The following is a 21,274-nucleotide window of genomic DNA, read 5'->3' as shown; positions in this document are numbered from 1 at the left end:
CAGAGAGCAACCTACAGTTTTACATTTGCCAGCCCACTGACCCATCTACCTAAGCAACTTCTATATCTCTAGGACAAGAAATGGCTTGTTCCCATAAGTATTGATGATAGGCTCAAAATGTAAAGTTTATGAAGTCGTGAGTTAAGTCCCAAATCTATCACTTCATCTGGATTGGATTCATTAGTTCATGAAAATGAGGCATCAGATAGTCTACAGTCAAATGGATGAAAACATTGTAAATGAAATTATGAATTTATATTTTTGAAGTCATTAGAGAATGACAGAAAAAAGTCACTCTAGTGCTTCGATGTAAAATAAGGAGACAAAACACTCATTTCTGTAAGGAGAGAGGATTAATATTTGAATCTGACAGAAAGGTATCCTCTCACATATTACATGGTCTTGGTAAACATTTATAAAATGAAAATTTAAGTTAAATACTTCAAATGCCTGCCAAAAAATTATCTGTCAAAAATACCCCCCTTCCCACTCCTACACCCATTCTTGCCTCAATTCAGGAAAGCAAATTGAATTTCATTCTGGTCTACTGACAACAGATGGCTTTCATATGAAGCAATTTCAGTTATCTGACAGCAAACAGTATCCTACTCAAACATTTCTGTTATCTCCTACTAACTGCAAAACAAAAAGACAATCAACACTCAACGAGGCAAAGAAAAAAATACTATTCCCTCAGAAAATAAACTTAAGTATCAAACTAAAAGTCAGAATTTCTTGGATATAGAATTCTCAAGCTTTCTGCTGATTTAAATGGCTTTTATAGCTATTAAGCCCTAACGTTTTATTTTTGACATGAGTTTTATATACTATAGAAGCTTTCCCTCTCACTTGCCTGTTCTTCATTTTTAGCCATAGAGCTAATCCTGTTAATCCAGGATTAACTGATGAACCAAGAATGATAACCAAGAAAGAATATTTTCTCTAAAAAGGAGAGAAAAGTGAGTATTTGGGGAAGTAGGTAAGTTCCTGGAAAATTGGAGAACCGATCAGTACAAGGTATAGTAGCCTAAAATCATCATAGCTTATGATGGTTGCTCTTCAATCATACAATATTGATTTCTTGGGCCAAGGCTTGAAGATAAATAACTGCTAGTCCCTGAAGATAGCCCTTGCGAGATAGCTACAAGATACATCATGTATTGGAAAAACAGTTACGTATTTTTAGTTCAAAAGCTGTTACTGAATATTCTAAGCCACACAGCAACAAATGCAAATGTATTTTTGCATATTGTCCAAAACAGCAGTACCAGTAACATCTGGATTTTTTCTCCTTTCAATTCCTATGGTTGTCTCTTCCCATCCAAATTCCTAGTTCCTTTGTCCCCAGGCTACATATAACCTCTTACTCCATTCCACTCTGTTCTCCAACTTTAATCTGGATGGTCTACCTGTCTCTTTTTGGCTTGTAAACCTTCAACAGTTATTCAGTATACTCAAGAAAAGTTGGAATCTCCTTGGGTTGGCATGCAAGCCCTGGAAATTTTGACCTTGGCATTCCTTTTTAATCATGTGTTTGCTTCCCTTTGACATGAATCTCTTTTCTTCATCTGACACTCTGGTAATGGTTCAACAAGGCAATCCAGCAGCCTTCTTCATCTCTGTTCAAGATAACCTCTCTTCCCTCTTTCTCACTCAACACACATGTAAGGTCTTCCCATTTGGACACCTCTGCTCATTCAAAGTGTTCCCTAAGATTATAGATCGACCTCAAACTACCCCACAGTTTTCTCTCCTTCTTTTAGATCCATGTAGGACTTAACATAGGAACCATTATTTGCCACAAAAATCTAGAGAGACATTGAGACCATGTAATCCAAACCTTTCATTTTGATCCATACAAGATCATATCTTGCCGTTGTGCTTTTATATAGTTCCCATCTTATGCTTTCTCACATGTCCCATAATAAATAATGTTATCTCAGTAAATATTTTGTTAATTTATTAAGTGATATTTTAATAAATGCACCTTCCTCAAATGTATCAAAAATCAGCAGATAATCCTTTCAGTGGAGGGCATAAGCAGATGATCCCTTTGGAAGAAAAGCAGGGTATCTGGCAGGGTCCCATAAAAATCACAGCAGTATAAAAATACTGTTTTTAATTACCAGCTAATTTTGGCAGATATGGCTGATCGTCATCACATCAGGGAACTTCAGAGAGAGATGAGATTCCCAGATGGGGCAAGCTCAGGGATGGGATAAGATGTCTATTTCACATGTTCCTGGGTATTTTTTTTTTTTTTTTTTTAATCTAAGAAGCATTATGGTCTATTTATGGTCTTGTGCTAAAGGTCGTTTTGGTTTTTGCTGTGTCAAAAAAAGACCCACAACAAAAGAGCCATGTCAAAATGCCACATGCTTCCCAGAAGCTGGCCTGGTTTTTGTTTTATTTCTGGACATATATCATCTGTGTGTACAGTAGAACACAAAGTGCTTCCAACATGCCTTTTAACAAGTAACATCACATCTGATTGTTTTCTATAAATCTTACCTAGAGTAACATCTATTGTTCACCAACAAAATATGACATCTTGCAGCATTTAACATGTCTAAACAACTGCTGATTTCATGAACAGTATTTCAGAATACATTGCTATGAGGTATTTAAATGTATTAAAAATGTTATCTTTCAAAAGTATTACCACTGTAAATCATTCTAATGTGAATTTAAGTGTCCATGCTAATAAATGCTACAAAAAAAAAAAGTTTACCCTGGAACAAGAACTTAAGAGATACACAGTATTCCAATTGAATTACATTTAATTGAAGTGATTTGTATATATTACTATGAGTATATTTGATAGATATGAGAAATAAAATGTAAAAATCCTACCTTGTGTCTGCTTCTTGTTCACTGCATTATCAGCTTTATGTCGTTTCTAAAGTTTAAAAGCAAAAACAAGAACTGTGAAAAAATGGATGAGATTAATAAAACAAAGTAGCATCTACAACAAGAAAGGTTTCTTTCAACTTATGTTTCCCAAGGCTTTTATCCTTTTATACCCTATATCAATTTTATAAGCATGCCGGGGTGTGGTGATAAGAAGAAGCAGAGGGTAGGTAGGAATTTTAAAATTGAAAGCACAATCTATAGCATCTTCAAACGATAGTCCTCTTCTGGGAGCACAGCTCCTCAGAAGGATCATATATTATTACACAGGTAAGATTAAAATTTTAATGTAATGGAAAAGGCCGATTTAGCTTTTTGCTTAAATAACTCACTTAAAAAAGAAGATGCCCAAGAGGATTATCTGTAAAAACTACCATTTAATAGTGGTACTGAAATATTTTCAGCTTCTTATGAAATTCATTATCTAATTAGGCTGAGTACATCCTCCATCATTTTTTTCTTCTTTTTTTTGCATTTGTAAATATTTTATTTATGAACATTTTTTTGTAGTTTTTATTATGTTATGTTAGTCACCATACAATACATCATTAGTTTTTGATGTAGGGATCCACGATCCATTGTTTTCGTATACCACCCAGTGCTCCATGCAGTACATGCCCTCCTTAATACCCATCACCGGGCTAACCAATCCCCCCTCCCCCCTCCCCTCTAGAACCCTGTTTGTTTCTCAGGTCCATAGTCCCTCATGGTTCATCTCTCCCTCCAATTCCCCCCGCCCATTTTTCCCTTCCTTCTCCTAATGTCCTCCATGTTATTCCTTATGTTCCACAAATAAGTGAAACCATATGATAATTGACTTTCTCTGCTTGACTTATTTCGCTTAGCATAATCTCGTCCAGTCCCATCCATGTTGATGTAAAAGTTGGGTATTCATCCTTTCTGATGGCTGAGTAGTATTCCATTGTAGATATGGACCACATCTTCTTTATCCATTCATCTGTTGAAGGGCATCTCGGCTCTTTCCACAGTTTGGCTATTGCGGACATTGCTGCTATGAACATTGGGGTGCATATGGCCCTTCTTTTCACTACATCTGTGTCTTTGGGGTAAATACCCAGTAGTGCAATTGCTGGGTCATAGGGTAGCTCTATTTTTAAATTTTTGAGGAACCTCCACACTGTTTTCCAAAGTGGCTGTACCAACTTGCATTCCCACCAACAGTGTAAGAGGATTTCCCTTTCTCCACAACCTCTCCAACATTTGTTGTTTCTTTCCCTGTCCATTTTGGCCATTCTAACTGGTGTAAGGTGGTATCTCAGTGTGGTTTTGATTTGGATTTCCCTGATGGCTAATGATGATGAACACTTTTTCATGTGTCTGTTAGCCATTTGTATGTCTTCTTCAGAGAAGTGTCCATCTCTTCTGCCCACTTTTTGACTTGATTATTTGTTTTTTGGGTGTTGAGTTTGAGAAGTTCTTTATAGATCTTGGATACCAGCCCTTTATCTGTAGTGTCATTTGCAAATATCTTCTCCCATTCTGTGGGTTGCCTCTTTGTTTCGTTGACTATTTCCTTTGCTGTGCAGAAGCTTTTTATCTTGATGAAGTCCCAAAAGTTCATTTTTGCTTTTGTTTCACTAGCTTTTGGAGATGTATCTTGAAAGAAGTTGCTGTGGCCGATGTCAAAGAGGTTACTGCCTATGTTCTCCTCTAGGATTTTGATGGATTCCTGTCTCACATTGAGGTCTTTCATCCACTTTGAGTTTATCTTTGTGAGTCATCCTCCATAATTTAATGACATATTGATGTCTGTCAATGACTAGAACCAAACACATATACCATGTGAGTAAAGCCTCTTGCATCCACTGCTTCTCAGTGGTCCCTTCTCCACATCATGAACCACTGAATCACATGATGCTATTCTCCTTCCTACCAAAAGCACCAAAAAAATTAGATGCTAAACAGGTGAGTTAGCCTGAGTCTAGGTGGGTGAATATGAAGAGTCACATAAGCCGAAGTTTTAGAGCAGAGAGTAGAAGAAACGAAAGGTCAGAGGAAAGGTGAGAACTTGAGTGGCCAGGGGAAGCTATCTTGTCTACGGTTCAACTAGAGGTTTTCCATGGCTTCTGTCTAAACTTACAGCATCAAGTGTAACACATCAGCCTGCTGACTTTTGTAGAAAAGTGATGAGTATAACTAACTCTGAGCTCAAAAATTCTATCATTAAAGCTCAAGGTCAGATTTAGCTGCAGAGACCTGACCATAAGGTGGGTTAGAATGAATGTGAAACAAAGGAGTTCCTAATTTTTCCATTTGAGAAGAAATACGGTTTTTAGAATCACAGTGCAAATATGACCATACTCTCCAAGAGAAAATGCCAGAGTTGTGGATTAGCACTCCTCCCAAAACAGCAACACTCAGGAGTGTCCTAATAGCTGGCAGCGGGAACGCAGTTCCCACAAACAATCAGCCACTGAACTGCACAAAATGCAAAGAGAGCATTCAAAACGCCTCTGTGGAAGGCTTGTAGAAAATAATTCTTGCCACATCTATAAACAGGAACACATTACAATTCTTTCTCAGAGCAAAACACTAATAAAATGGTAAAAATGTAGACTTTCATTAGGCAAACTATTGCTTCCAAAAGTAAGCTTATGATTTACCAGATGTTCTTAATACATTTTTAAAGTTTAAACTTGTAGCACCAGTAGAGAATATTTTATAATTGATGAAACTCTCAAATACTTACTGTTTTTTATTGTTCATAAAGATCTTAAGAAAATTAGAAAGTAGCCCAAAATAAATTTGGGTTCAAAGTAATGGTCCAAAACAAATTTAGATATATGAAGGAGGTGCAAATATTTCCAAAACAATGGATATCTATGACAGACAATAGTTAGACTTCCAACTGAAGGAGACAAATAAAAGCTAATTAATGAAACATTCTACTTAAACAGGAAATTTAATCTTAGTGAGACCTAAGGAGATCCTGAACATTATTTTCCATCTACAGAGAATTCCTGTATAGGAGAATTCTTGTACAGCTCTTTCCTCAGTCTTCCCACCACAGAATAAATTCGGTTGCTTGTCAAGAAATAATTGTGTGGAATATACATAAGGATCTATCCAGATAGGTAGATTCTAATCTTAAAACCATAAAAAAAAAAAAAAAAAAAAAGAGAAAAGCATCTCTGGATCCCAAACAGATTTTTATTCCTTCTAAAACAAACACTTCAGAAAACATTACTACAGCTATTCCATGAGTTCAAATACCTCCACTGTCCTATAGTGAGAATTCATTTCATATCACTGAGGGCTAGTGAATTACTTAATATTATCAATATTTAACTGACAGTGTATCAATAAACTGTACCGTATAAATAGTACCATGAACTTTAGAATACTGAAGTATGTAATGTGGACCACTCCCTCCTGGGAACCCTTCCTAAGTGGTTTTTATCTTATCATTGCCCAGGTGTTCCACCTGTACCTTGGTCCCTTCTTCATCTCCTATCTTGTGCTACAGTGATGGAATTCCTCAAGGCTTACTCCCTGGCCCTCTTCGCTTCTTACTCTATACTCTCTTCCCAGCTCAGCTCATCCATACCTGCAGTTTCACTTGTAACTGATACATAAATATATACTAGCCAAGACTCTCATCTGAGCTCCAGACAGTTATATCCAGTAGCCTCCTTGACATCTCCCTCTGGCAGTCTCAGAGGCATCTCCTGCTGTGTCCACAAGGCAATCTAGGACGTTAACCCCCAAGCCTTGGTCCTTGTTCTCAGACATGGAACCATACACCATCCACTTGCACAAACCAGGAACTTGAGAGTCATCCTTAGCATCTTCTTCTCCTTCTCACTTCCATCCAATCCTTCTTCATTCAATAATATTTACAAAACACCATGAGCCAGGCCCTGTTACTATTGGTGAGGATACAACAATGAACAAGAGACAAAACTCTTGTTCTTTATGGAGCTTACATTCTAGTGGTCGGAGAGAGAATGTGAACAAAATAAGTAGGGCATGTAGCATGTTGGATGGTGAAAAGTCTTATCAATTCTACTCCTAAAAAGATATTGAATTCATTTCTCTATATTACTTTATCTGCAGTGCCACCTGGTCTAAGATCTCTTCATTTTTTTTTTTTTTATACCAGCTACTAGAATATTCTTCTAACTAGTGTACGCAAATCCTGTTTCCTTCCAATCCATTTTCTATATTTTAGTCAAAAAGATATTTGGATGATGATAGTACAGTTAACATTTATTCATCACTTACTAGAACTAGGTTCTATTCTAAGGACTTCAGTGCATCATTTAATTCTTAGCCAAAAGGCAAAATAGCTGGTGTGGTTACTTGATTAATGTCTGTCTCTTCTACTGGACTGCAAGCTCTAAACTGGCTACTTTTACTCACTAACCTCTTCCTTGTATTTGGTCTCTGAACACTGTGGACTTTAAAAAATTATCCTTTTTTTTTTTTTTAACGAATTAAGTTTATCAGAGTTTAAGTTAACACATGTATAGCAAAGAAGGCATGTGTTTCATGGTGAATATTATCAATTTAACAACTGATCTTGACCCTTACCATAAGAGTTGGCATCTGACAAGATGCAGTTTTTTTTTTTTAAACTAAAAGTTCTCCACCAATTTTAGAGTATTTTCAAGTAAGTGTTTATGTCATTTGCTACTTGCACATTAAAAACAAGAAATCGTATTATGTTAAGCTATGCAAAGCATCAAGAGTTAGAATGCACTGGGTGGAGGTGAGTCTTAGGTGTCTCCCCTGGAGGGAATTCTTACTGTTTTATTGTAACTGTTCAACAGAACATGAAAGAAGGCTTACTGGAAGATAAGCTGTGTTTTATTCACTGACATAAGAGTGGGAGACATAACTAGTCTTCACCAATATCTCATTTTCTTCTCTTTTCGTGGACACCGAGATTAACTTCCTTCTTGTCTTGTCACTAGTTCTAATATTAGACTGTAAGCAGAGGTGATGTGCTCCATTTCTGGACCACAAATTTCTGGACCTCCATTCTCTCCTTCTTCTGCTCTGGTGACCACCACTATTCCACATAGCAGACTCTCAATTCAGCTGCATCCCTGAGTGACTACATGAGCAATGGGGCCTGCTGCCCACCCTTCCTCCCAGATAAAAACCTGCAGTGTCTTTGAAAATGTGAAAAATAAACTTAGGTTTAAGCCACTGACATTTGGGACATGATTATTACTGCAGCAAAAGTTGAACATATCCTAATACCTATCCTAGTGAATTCTTGGCACCTAAGTACTGCTTCATATATTTTGATGAATGAATGGGCCAATACATGTATTCATTATAATTACTGATAAAGATACTCTTTGGGCAATCATCTAAACTATTTGACTTTTTTCCTTTTCTAGGGAGTAATTTTTCAAACTTTCTATCACCTATAAGTTGATATAAATGTCTTGTTAAACAATTCTTAACCTATTTTGTCAATTTCTTAACAATGATTTTATTGGAAAAGTACTCCACATAATACTATCACCCCACCCAACTATTACTACATCCTCCAGGAAGTACCTGATAAGCTGTTTTCTAGGAGTACCCAATTATTACATTGTGCCAATAAGAGTTCTGTTACAAAAAACAAACCAACAAACAAAAAAAACCCTCTTGGATATTTTCATAGAGAGGGGTACTAAAAACCATAGCTAGAGAGCTTATAGTATTGTTAGGGAAAAAGAAAAAAGGACAGGCAGCTTAGAGCAGTGATAATAACATGGAGCTCTGGAACCAAACTGCCTTGTTTTGAATTCTCACAGCCCCAGTTATTAACTGTGTGACCCTGGGCAAGTTACCTTGATCCTCTGTGCCTCCTCTCCCTTATCTGTAAAATGGGGATAATACCAGTAATCCTTTAGAGAGTGGCTATAAGACTTAATAAATGTAAAGGATATAAAACAAGTACATGGATCCCAGAAACTCAATAGATGTGATGAATACTATTGTTGGTGACTTGCCACAAAAACAGAACAAGAGCTGGATGAGAAGGAATCTGATCCCAACCATTTCTTGGACAAGTTTCATGATCTCTCTAAGCCCCAGCTTCCTTACCTTTAAAATGGGATTAATATCCAACTCGTAAAGTTATTGAAGAAATTAAATGGGAAAAGCATTTGCAAAAACAATAGCACAATGTCTAGTAAATAATATATGCTTCATCAAAACTATGTCAAAGAAAGAAAAGGGAGTACATAAGGCAAACAAAGAGACCAATTATAGTAAAGACCGATCCTTATGGATTGCTCGATCCAAGTACAATTTAAAGGATGGTGAGTCTGTGTGGAACAATATAGGTAAAAAGAGAGTCCCTTAAATTTTCAGCTTGTGGTCCCCATCAAGCATGTCATTTCCAATCAAGAGGACTGTGATGTTTTACACACACGCACACAGACATAAAACCTCTGTCTGTATTCTTAGACACTTGGATGCTTTTGAGACTGATGATCTAAATGGACACTTGACCCGTTTCAATTTGATTCTCTACAGAAATAATATAAATGTTTGTGCAACTTTAAATTGGAGCTTCCTAAAGAATGTCTCAGGCCTTCCTCGCCTTACCATCTGACTTGCCTAAGGCTCGACAGAAGGTCATCTTATATAGGCCAAGTATTTAAAGAGCAAAGGAAAAAAAAAATTGACTTCCTCAACTAAGGTAGTTAAAATAATGGTAGAAGAGGAAAAAGAAAAGTCTGAATTTATTTTGGGGAACTTATTTTATGAACAGGAAATTGACTTCCCCTTTTCTCAGCTACTACAGATTAATACTACTTTCTTCCAATAAAATAAAAGGAAGCTTAAAACTACTAAAGATGAAAAGGAATCAACGGTATTTAATAAAGTGAAAACCGTGCATATGACTTAAACATAAAACATACATTCAAAGACCCTTTACACTGAGATAATTTGGAGGCTACTGTGTTTAACTTGAAATAATGTTCAAATGGAACATTGGGCATAATGTTCAAATATAGTTTTCTCTCCAAGCCAATTATTGCATTTAATTTCTTTCGCTACTAAACTACAAATGCAGAGAACACTCTGCCAAGCATTCTGTAACAGTAATCCTGTAGAAACTAAGAACGGTGGACTCCAGAGCATATTCTACATGTTTTTAAGTTGAATGGGCATTTTAAACAGCCTGTGTCAAGAATTAAAGAGAAACCAATATTTTAAAATATGCATATAAAATAAGGCACATTTATTTATGAAAAAAATTAAGTACTTACAATATCTTCTATGATCTCTTTGATGGCTGCCACAGCTAAAATAAATAAGAGAGGAACCAGTGTTGTATAGCGACCTGTTGGTGATACATCAGGTATTTGCTATTTGGGGGAAAAAAAAAATCCAGTGAGAACTAGCAAGTTTATAATATGTTTAAAAACAACCAAGTCTTAGTGCCTCTTAAAATACCCTTCAGTGATTTTACTACTGTGGCAGACTAACACTGAGTGAGGCAGTTTGCTCCTGTCTAGGAAGTGGCTAGAAGAGCATGTGAGCTGGCTTCATGACAAGCTGTTGTGTGTGTGAGACTAACACCTACAAAGGGGAGTTAGTTAAATATCATATAATCATTAAAAATGATATTCTAAAGACACACCGAAACACATGGGAAAATATCCACACATTATCACATGGTTAAAGCAGAATATAAAACATACGTGTTCTACGATCTTCTTTTTGTAAGCTAAATCAATAAACAATACACGGGAGGGGAAAGATTAGGAAGATATACACCCCGATGTTAAGAGCAGTTGCCTCTTAGTGGCGGAAAAGTGAGAGTTTTACTATTTTTTTATTTCTTCAATTTTTTTCTCTAATTATTTTTACTCTGAATGTATGTTTTTTAATAAAATGAAACTTTTTCCCCCCGATTACTACTAACTCAAATACAAAAAAGAAACAAGTTTTAAAATGGAAATTCTTAACAAAAAAAAAAATTAAAAAAAAATAAAATGGAAATTCTTATAAGGTTCAGAATTGACTGTTACTGTTACTAAAATAAATTAATATTTAATTAATATTTGAAGAAAAAGTTCCATCCCCCTTACCATTAAATTTCATCCCTGCCATATCAAATTGACAGAATGTTTAAAATAAGCTGATAAAAATGATTAAAAAATAAATAAAAAATAAAATAAGCTGATAAAAATGAATCAAATTCATTCTGGAATTCTGACATTGCTTGTGGCAGGAACTGGAAATGTCCACCCAAACCAACTTGTCTCTCTGTGTTTAGCTAAAGCTTTGGAAGATTGGTCATGGGTTTAACAAAAACATTTATTAGTATCTGAACATTTGACTTTGAACTGAAGTTTTATGATGTGACTTTACCTGAAGCAGTGCAATAAAGAGAAAAAATGAGTTAGCAGCTCTTCTGAACTGAGAGTAGAGAAATCTTGGAAGGAATGTGATTATGTTGTATTTTGCAGTGCTAGAAAACAAAATGAAAAGTAGCATAAAACTTAATTACTCCATAATTAGCACCCACACTTACAAAATTCTATTATCATCACATAAAAAATTAGATGAACATTTGCCCTCTGTTTCAAATTGGGAGAATATTGCAAATGGTCATTAACCTAAATGAATATGAGTGAAAGGAACTGTCGAATTAAATAGTAAGAGTCTAATTTTCTTCACAATATCTTTTGTTCTCTTTGGCCAACCATCCTTTTTTTTAACACACTAGGAGTAGCTTACAAATCAATGATGGTGCATCAATAAAAAAATCTTACAAAAAAAATCAAATTTGAGCAAGACCGGGAACTTTAAACAGAGATGCCTACATGGGATAATTTCAGAAAAATGGGAAGTTTTCTAGGGTTCTGTTCAAATTTTCTCCATAGTCCCTCTAGGAACTTGGCTAGGACTCCACACTGAACATACCAACTATGTCTGCAATCAGTAAGATATCAACACTTAGGTCTTGAAAACATCCAATCTTCTTTTATTTAAATAGAAAGAAGATTACATGAGTTGATAATTGTGAAGCTGGATGATGGGTACAAGGGAGTTCGTTGTGCTATTTACTTTTATGTTTAATGCTTTCCACAATAAAATCTTTTAAAAATTAAAAAAATAGGAGATTACAGGAATGCATACCACATTCTCCAAACTGAGAAAGTTACTCTAGAATGTGAAGTTGTAAATATGAATTGTAAATGGGCATTTCTCAAGTCCAGGAATTTTGCCACAGGAGAAACACTGGGCTAGCATAAGGGGTAAGGGAGTGTTCATGTTCACTCCATTCCAGAGGCCACTTAGTAAACAGTGCTTACAACAGTGATACTTTTTATACTATTGTTGGAAGGAAAATGTAACGGTGGAGTAATTTTCACAGCCCTCCATTCCTCAACACCATACTAAATTTTACAACTATCAAACGCCAATATTTAAAGACTATGTAACAAAAAGGAGTTCTTGGTGAAGAACTGCAAAGACCTCTTCTAAAATGTAAAAACTTGTTGGCCAAAAACAATAATTCATCCCTCTATTAACAGGTTTGAGACAAAGGTATGTATCCATAAGCAGCTTTCACTATCCAGACACTATAAATATAATTGGGAGAGTATGGCTGTTTATCCTTTCTGCTCCTTCCAACTTCCAGATTCTTATTCCCATCTCTTTATTGGCCAGAAGATGGAGAAAAGAGCTGATTCATAGTGCCTCCAGTGAGCTTTCAAATAGTAACTGATTTAACTGAAAGCTCTCTGTAAGCATTTTTGTTTTGGCCAGAGAGGGGAGATGGCCTATTAGGTTCCACTGTGATAGCTGGTCCCACAGAGATCTTTGGTAGGTCCTACCTGACATGATTATTGCAGAATTTTGTCAGCTGGGGCTGGTTGATGAATATAGTCCGTATTTCCTCCTGGTCAGCCAGTGAAGTCTTCTCTGAGACATCATCGGTCTTCTCATAACCTTAAAGAGAGACAGTCTTCTTATTCAGTAAGAAATCTTTCACGTTAGTATCCAGACAAAAACATACTTCATAACTACTTGGGGTTCTAAATTATGTTAAAAGCTGCATGCTTCCACCTGATTGATGTTCTTGCTTCTTTTATAGTAAAAGAAGGAAAATCCCCACATCTCCTATTTCTACTAAATTTGAAAGGCAGCATTTAATAGTCATGTAAAAACTGACCGTTTCAAAAACAGTAACATCATTTTGCAATATTTCATCATTCCCCCATAAATGTTCAACTTCTTTCCATTATGTAAGAATACATCTGAAAGTAACAAAAATTTTAAACTAGTTTCCATTACAGTTTTAGACAAAACTAAGAGAGGGGTAATTTAAAATATATTTTTAAAACGTAAGTATACACATTTAATACCTTTCTGGTGTTTCTTTTCTTTTCTTTTTTTTTTCTTTTTGGTGAAGACAGAAAGAAAGATACCCATTAAGGTTTAAATAGGCAACCACCATGCTGTGGTATGACCACAACTCACTGTGATAATCTTAATCTTTCCACTAATGGCAATTTATGAGTTTTAAATAATGACAACTGAGTTTTAAATTTCTTGAGACCACTTCAAATCATCTCAGGATCATTCTAACAATGCAACAGATTCTGCCAATTTCAATGGGGTAACATCTTGTCACCATATTGACAACACTTTTTAAAAACACAAGTTCCAGAAGAATGGGAAAAAAATGTAAACTGCTTATTTTACTGTCTAGTGAGAATTAAATGAGACTAGATTAAATCAGTTCTTACCCCTTTCCTAGAAAGCTATCAACAGTACTCTATATTAGATAGCCATTTTTCTTTTCTTCTTTATCTAGCCAAGCCAACTCTTCCCATAAAATCTGCTGACCTATTGAACATTTCTTCTGAAGTATTCTACAATGCTAAGTCAGTGATCCTTCTCTGTGTTCCCACAGGCCTCTGCACTCCCCTTTCTCCCCTGCAAAACACTTATCAGACGGTTTTGTTACTGCCTGCTTATGAGTCTGTCTCTCCCTACCAGAATGGGAACTCCCTGAGGCCATAGATCTGGGTTACTCATCTTCCTAACACCAGTACCAACAAACAGCAGGTACTCAATAAATGTTTGCTGAATAAATATCAAATGACAAAGGAGTGGTTATTTGGCTGTCCGTCCTCCCCCCCCCCAACTGAGGGCAAGTACATTTTTCTCCACCCATTGATAAGGGCACTAATGACAGCCAAATGCTGGTATCAAACTGTACAAGGAAAGCTTGTCTGTGGGGTTTTGTTGCTATATGAAACCAGAAAATCATTTAGGCTTTCTACAAAGGTGGGCAACTTGAGTATGGGGACCAGTGTAGTGTGTGCAGGGGAATTCACAGGGGGCAACAAAGGGCAAGGTAGAGACAGGGGAGATGTGCTGAAAAGCACACAGGCCAAATCTTGGAAGACCTCTCACACTTGTGAGGAAGTCTGGAAGGCATCCTCTGGTTGGCAGCAAGCCACTGAAAGCTTTCCAAGTAGAGAGGCGCAGAGTGAGAATGGTCACTCTGAAGGCCACATCGCTCCAAATTAAGTACCATCATATCCATTTTACGGTTTTAGATACATTAGCAGCTTTGCCTATGGTCACATGGTGAATAGTTATCTTTCACTACACCACGTTTTAGATACAAACCTCCCCCCTAGTTTTATATAATCAAAATTTTATCTATGGATTGCTATAGATTGGATGTTTGTGTCTTCCCCAAATTCATATGTAAACATGTAATCCCCAAATTGGTGGTATTAGGAGGTAGGGCATTTGGAAGGTGATCAGGTCATGAAGGTGGAGCCCTCATAAACGGGACTAGTGTCCTCACAAAAGAGACCTAGAGAGATCCCTTGTCCCTTTCCCCATGTGAGGACACATTGAGAAGATGATCAATAACCAGGAAGTGAGCCCTCACCAGACAGTGACGCTGCTGGTGTCTTGATCTTGGACCTCCCAGGCTCCAGAACTGTGAGTAGTACAGTTCTGTTGTTCATAAGCCACCCAGTCCATGGTATTGTTACAGCAGCCTGAACGGACTAAGATATGGAATATTAAAATAGAGGGAAATAAATTTTTTTTTTAAAGATTTTATTTATTTATTTGCGAGAGAGAACGAGAGACAGAGAGCACAAGAGGGAGGAGGGTCAGAGGGAGAAGCAGACCCCCCACTGAGCAGGGAGCCCGATGTGGGACTCGATCCCGGGACTCCAGGATCATGACCTGAGCCGAAGGCAGTCACTTAACCGACTGAGCCACCCAGGCGCCCAGAGGGAAATAAATTTTTAAAAAATTTCTTAAAAATCTTTTATGAGATTTTCCTTAATGACAGCACAAAAATCATAATGTCCTATTTCTGGCACCTCAACTGGACAGAGATCCTCAGGAAAAACCAGTTCTCTGCTCTGAAGCCCTCAGATTGTATTTACTTTATGTAGCGGGACTTTTGAGGGCATGGTCCTTGGATGTTCTTAGCTGAAGAGTTAGGTGTCACTCCATAGCCATTTATATCGGGGTCTCAAATGCTGCCAGATGGCACTGGACATCACATCTCCCCCTCACATATTAATTTATAGTCAAGAATATCTATGAAGCAAAAGAATCTCCGGGACAAAGGGATTGGAATCAACCCCTTCCCTTAAATGGGAGAGTAATTAAAACAATTCTAATGGACCAGTAGGGCCCTAACCAAGGTCTGAACATAAGGGACCTCTAAAGAAAAAACTCACCAAAATCGGAGTGGGGGGAGGTCTAGACTGGTGACCTGTTCTCATCCAGTAGGGGGGTTGGATGGTTCTAAGCACAGAATATTGCAGATGCCACAAGCCTGCTTCATTCAGGCACTACAGAAAAAAGCCTTAGAAAGACAGTGCAGGTGAAGCTGAGCACATGGAGCAGAATCTTCGGAGCTCAGGCAGTGGGATGCCCTGAGCAGGTCTGATACTGGAGGAGGGAGGGAGATCTGCACCAAAAGCTGGGAGCCAGGCACTCAGCCAGTGGGAGCTGGTAGTCAGCCCTGCCCTGTCTCCCTCAGGACTCCAGGGAGCTCAGCTCCTCCATTAGCAGTAACAAAGAGACCCTGCAGGCACCTGAGGCCCACTCCCAGGATGCTGAAGGCTATACGTTGCAGGTACCACCTGGTGTATGCCCCCAAATGGCTATTTATTCCTAGCAGTAGGCAGTGAGCTAGAAGTGAGCAGGCACAGCAACCTCAGGAATATCTGAGTGAATGCACCTAGCCTCACAGGTCCTCAGAAATAATCCATGAAAGTATCTGGGAAAAAGACTGGCATTCTTACTAATTTGGAATGTGGAAGTTTGTTAACTATTCTAATTAGACCCTTCGGTGAACTCTTATCTTACATTGTAGAAACAAGCAGGTTGGTTCTGGACATATGGGTAACACATTAATCTATACTCCTTCAACATCTGATGAATTAACCCACTGGGAGATGACAAGTCTAACAGCATCGGGCTTGCACAGCCTGATGGACCCAATTCCACAACAGGGGTAGATGCACCTGTAGAACCAAAATCTTCAGAGTCTGTTGGGATACCTTGGCAATGGGGCCATGATACTGAAAATCTGTTTGACGCAGTTCTTTTTCCTTCCACAAAGCTGAGAAGAGTGCTACCAGTGTTTAACTCCCTGACTCACCCTTTTCCTGACCATATCCATCTCCAAACTGCAACTCACATTTAATCTGGCAATGGGATTTGACCATCAAACCCTGCACACATAGGAACAGATCTGCCTCTCTTGCAGGTGGCTCTGTTCCTCCCATGAGTTGAGCTTACAAAGAAATAACAAAGCAAACCCATTTCCCTTATTTTCAAGTTCTTGGGGGGCATCTCTGTATAGCCCCAAGTACTCAATATGGCCCCAAGTACAGACATATGAAGTAATGATAGTGACACCAGATCCAAACTCCTTCATTTTGAATTCTCCAGGAAAATAATTCAAGCATTCATCCCAGTGTCCTCACTGCTCACTCGGGCATCTGACATCCACTAATGGCATCATTACTCTTCTTAAACTAAAAGTTCTACAGAGCGAAGAACCTGGTGGACATAGTCCCACACCCAGCACTGTAAGGAAAAAAAATGAAGCAGGTCTCATTAATTCCTTCTGAACCACCTTAGTTTCTTTCGGTATTGTACTCTCCAATGTCCGTAATGTCTTAAAACCAGCCAGAAGCAAACCAGTCTCCTAAAATAAACTATTCTGCACTAGCTTTTATTGAAACGAATAAGGAGAAGACTTTTCCTTATTTATGCAAAATAGAATAGACAATGATTCAGTAATTCAGAATTCCAGATACTGTGAAAATTCCATATTTAGTGTTTGTAATATCTTATTATTTCCCCAGCAGAAAAGCATTTTTGTTTTCAGAAGCACTGTTGTTAACTATTTCAATTAATGATAAAGTTACTCAGTACTTACATGATAAAATTACTTAGAACACACAGCAAACCAGGGATTTTTACCAGGCCAAATTCTTCATTCTTAGTTATAAAATGACCAAACGCTATTTCCAGGCTTCTGAAGGACCAAGAGTTTCAATACAGGGAAACAAAGAGTGACAGCATTTTTAGCTACTGAATGTCCTACAAGCAGATATTGCTTTGTATTACTAAAGAGGGATAGAGAAGCAACATCCTCCTGGCAGCCATTTTGGCTTCCAGCAATAGCTTTCCTACTCAAGGAAAGAGAAGATGCTGATGCGTCAGCATTCTGATCCTGGCCCTGAAGTAAACAAGTGCTCTTCTTCCCCTAATAGTGTTTCATATTAAAATCACTTGGTGGTTGTGAGGCAAGCTCTGGTTTTTCCACTGATTACTTCTGTGACCCTGTGAAAACCACTACATCCCAGGGGGTGGGGTGGGGGGGTGGGTGTGTGTGGGGTGGGGGGGTGGTTGTTTCTCTTCTCTTGTAAAATGAGGAAGGTAAGCTAATCCTCTGAAGTTCTTTCTCAGCTCCCAAATCCTGTGAAATCAGTATTTGCTCCGCACCAGGAAGAGAAAGGTCAATACATCATTTGTTTAGAAGAACAATGAAATTTGCAAAACAAAATAAGAATCTCCCTACTCTAGCCAGATGTTTCACAGCCACAGCTGCCTTCCCTAATCTGCCCCAGAACCCAGTTACACAGTCAAAGGGTGCTCCGTGTTTGAGAAGATCAGCGTGACGATAATCTGTTGCTAGCCGCTCCCTGGCACCCACCTATTGACCAGCGACGACTGGGTTAATGAGTATGTGGACATATAGTCTTTCTTCCTCTGCCCAGATTCATGGTCACGTGCTTATAGGCACGCATTATAATGCAACAGAGAAGAAAAATGCTCAACAATTATTTAAGTGAAGGGCTCTGAGTCCTTTTCATACAATTATAGCTGAAGTATCATCTTTGAAATGTTCTATTTCTCATCACAAATATCACGACCTAATCTGTCAGATTGTTCATTCATTCATTCAACATATTTCAACATAAGTGCCTATGTCCCAGGCATTTTTTTTTTTAAAGATGGGAACACAAGCAGGGGGAGTGGGAGAGGGAGAGGCAGGCCTCCCCCAGAGCAGGGAGGCCGATGCGGGGCTTGATCCCAGGACCCTGGGATCATGACCTGAGCCGAAGGCAGACGCTTAACGACTGAGCCACCCAGGCACCCCTGTCCCAGGCATTTTTTAAAAAGCTTCAGAAACAGCAGAAAATAAGATTAGGTCCCTTCTCTCAGCAACTTAGTTTCTAGAGGAGAGCAAGATAATTACAGATCACGGTAGGTGTGAAGAAAATATAACAAGCGGTTGACAGAATGATTGACAGAACTCTCTGGGCTTCGGTTTCATCATTTCTATGACAGAGATGATAACAGTGTCTACTTCAAAGGGGGGGTTCACGAGGCCCCTGTGAGTTAATAAATGTAGAAAACAGTGCCTGGTGTGGAGTGAGAGCTCACTAAATGTTGGCTGGCCTGGCTGGTGCTGTTTTATACTGACAGGGGAGGGAAGGCCTCTCCGAGGACAGGCCGAGTTGGGACCTCAATAAGGAATTAAAGAAGCGACAGTGTAAACCCAGCTGGGGAAAAGCAGGAACAAAGCCCTCGAGGTAAGAATCAGGTTGGCACTTCATGTACATGAGGATCGGTGACAGTGAACAGGGCATCACATAGGGAGAGGCAGGGCCAGATTGGGTAAGCAATAAGAAGCTTGAACTTAGATTCTTTATGAGCAGGAATCCACTGAAAAGTTTTAGGTGGGAAGATCATTTTGAGGCTACTGTGATCATCCAGGAAAGATGACAGGGCCTGGGTGAGACAGTGGTGACAGAGATGAAATGGATGTATTCATGATATTTTTTTGGAGGTGGTGCTGCCCTGACCCTCACAGTCTCCCCAGGCCAAGCATTACCATTCCACCCATGTATGATGCCATAGTTACCTGCTATCTGATGCTACTCCAAGCCAAAGCCAAGAATTGAGAGAAATTTAGGATTTTAAATGCAACAAATGATTAACCACTTAATAGAATTCTCTTTAGAGTCAACCAATCCTATCCTTAAAAATCATGCATCTTTTTCTTTTTATAACATACCAATCGATGATACCGCAAACACAGGTACACCCAAGGAAGGCATTACAGAATTATAACTGGGAACACAGACCACGCACAATGTGAGAGATACAGTTCAGGTCCATCAGTTGTGAGCTATGGCTGCCTTAGGCAAATGACTTAACTTTAGCTGTCTACCTTGTTTCACAGGCTTTTGTGGGGATTAAATGAAATAATGCATGTGCGTAAAATATGCGGGACAGTGCCTGGCTCCTCATGCACATATACAAATTATAGCTATTATTTTTATTACTATGAGCAGAAAGGCAGACTGTGGGGAAAAGGAATAGGTTTTATGGTCAGACCTGTATACATAACACTGTCCAAATTATTTTATGTTCTGAGCCTTAGCATCCTCATGCATAAAATAGTTCTAAATGACATTATTTGAGCAATGTAGCACAGTATTTGTCACTCACACAATTCCTATCAGCCTGTCCTCTAGCCAGATATTATAAAGTTAATCTCCTCTTCAAAATACTTGAGATGGGGAAAACAAGTCTTAAAGACACTAATGTAGGTATTAAATTAAATTTTGGGATATTTAATTTAATTAAGGTTGTGACCAGTTAATACATCTAGACAGTAAAATAATGGACTTTACCTTACAATTTTATTAATTAATACAAAATCAGTAAATGTTTTCCGCTAAATTGTCATCTATGTGGGGGGTTATGCAACAGAAAAGCAGGGGTGGGTAGGTAGGAGGGAGAAGAGAACAAAATACAAAGTCATTCTGTTGCCTGGTAATATGGTTATAGAACCATTGAGTTTTTGCAGACTCAACTTTATTGCAATTATAAAGTAAGGCTAAAGCTAGAATCAGAGTATCTATTATATTATCTCCTAACACATTCAGGAGAGTCCAGTTGTTGTATATCCTTTTGCTCGGTGGCCTCCAATATTAGACATTAAAGAGGTCACAGTAATTGCTTATGGTTGACATAGAATGAGGTCATCAGACAAACAGTCATACCTGCAACAGTCATGGACTCTAATAAAAGATTAACTGGAAAACTAGCCAGAGACTTCAGAGCACAAACTACAGAACTTAGGTGTTATTAAAGTTGGGGGCTACTTATTAGGAAATCATGAGCATTTCCAAAATTTAAATAGGTTTTTATCTTGTTTTCTGAAAAAAAAATAGCAATTAAAAGTCCTCATGTAATAGGTTTTTTTTTTGGCTCAAGTTTTTGGAACAAAGCAATCTTCAGCTAAATATAATTTACAGGTTTGTATTTATTTTGTTTTTAATGGTATCTTACTACATAAATAGTTTGTTTAATTAGAAATATAAAAGCAGTTATTAGAGCTACAAAAGAGATTCGAAATCCCATATCCTGCATTGTTGGAGCAGAACAGTGACTTCAAATGTTCAATTGTGAGCTGCTCAGAAAGGGTACAAAAGGAAGAAACCACCACTCTGGAAAACAATGAAATGGGTGCTTTAAAGGTTAAGACACTACATTTTCAAAGATGGCACTGAAGAAATCAAACACCTTTAAAAGTATGGAAATTAAATAGAAACTATTTAGCAATCTATCTCGAATTTCTAGCCCATGACTTCAATAGCCAGAAGGGAAATGAAATTTTCTATTGCATCAGTGTACCTTCCTATACTGTGTTGATTTAGGCTCAGTGCAGTGGATATCCACTGCTCATTTCAGCTCAACATCTGCTTCTCCTGAAAAATCCTTTGGTTTTCTTTGGAGAACTCCCCTTTCCCAACTGTAGGCAGTCTTTAGGGCCTGGCACATCAAGATACCATTC

The 21,274-nt window shown here is 38.0% G+C and overlaps 1 protein-coding gene across 4 annotated transcripts in view; it reads right to left on the bottom strand.

Moving 5' to 3' along the window:
- Window positions 1-21,274, bottom strand: part of ATP8A1 (ATPase phospholipid transporting 8A1) — a 218,574-nt gene that overhangs the window by 172,149 nt on the left and 25,151 nt on the right. For all 4 annotated transcript variants that reach the window (XM_035005058.1, XM_035005062.1, XM_035005059.1 and 1 more), the window contains exons 2-5: window positions 12,735-12,849; window positions 11,263-11,362; window positions 10,155-10,253; window positions 2,854-2,899 (exon numbers count right to left, since the gene is read on the bottom strand). In XM_035005058.1, coding sequence (XP_034860949.1) covers window positions 2,854-2,899; window positions 10,155-10,253; window positions 11,263-11,362; window positions 12,735-12,849 — 360 coding nt within the window. The remainder of the gene's footprint in view (window positions 1-2,853; window positions 2,900-10,154; window positions 10,254-11,262; window positions 11,363-12,734; window positions 12,850-21,274) is intronic.

The sequence above is a fragment of the Mirounga leonina genome, unplaced genomic scaffold (genome assembly GCF_011800145.1).
Source record: "Mirounga leonina isolate KUSES-001 unplaced genomic scaffold, KU_Mleo_1.0 Mir_129, whole genome shotgun sequence".
Lineage (NCBI taxonomy): Eukaryota > Metazoa > Chordata > Mammalia > Carnivora > Phocidae > Mirounga > Mirounga leonina.
This window is presented reverse-complemented; position numbering and strand designations above follow the sequence as displayed.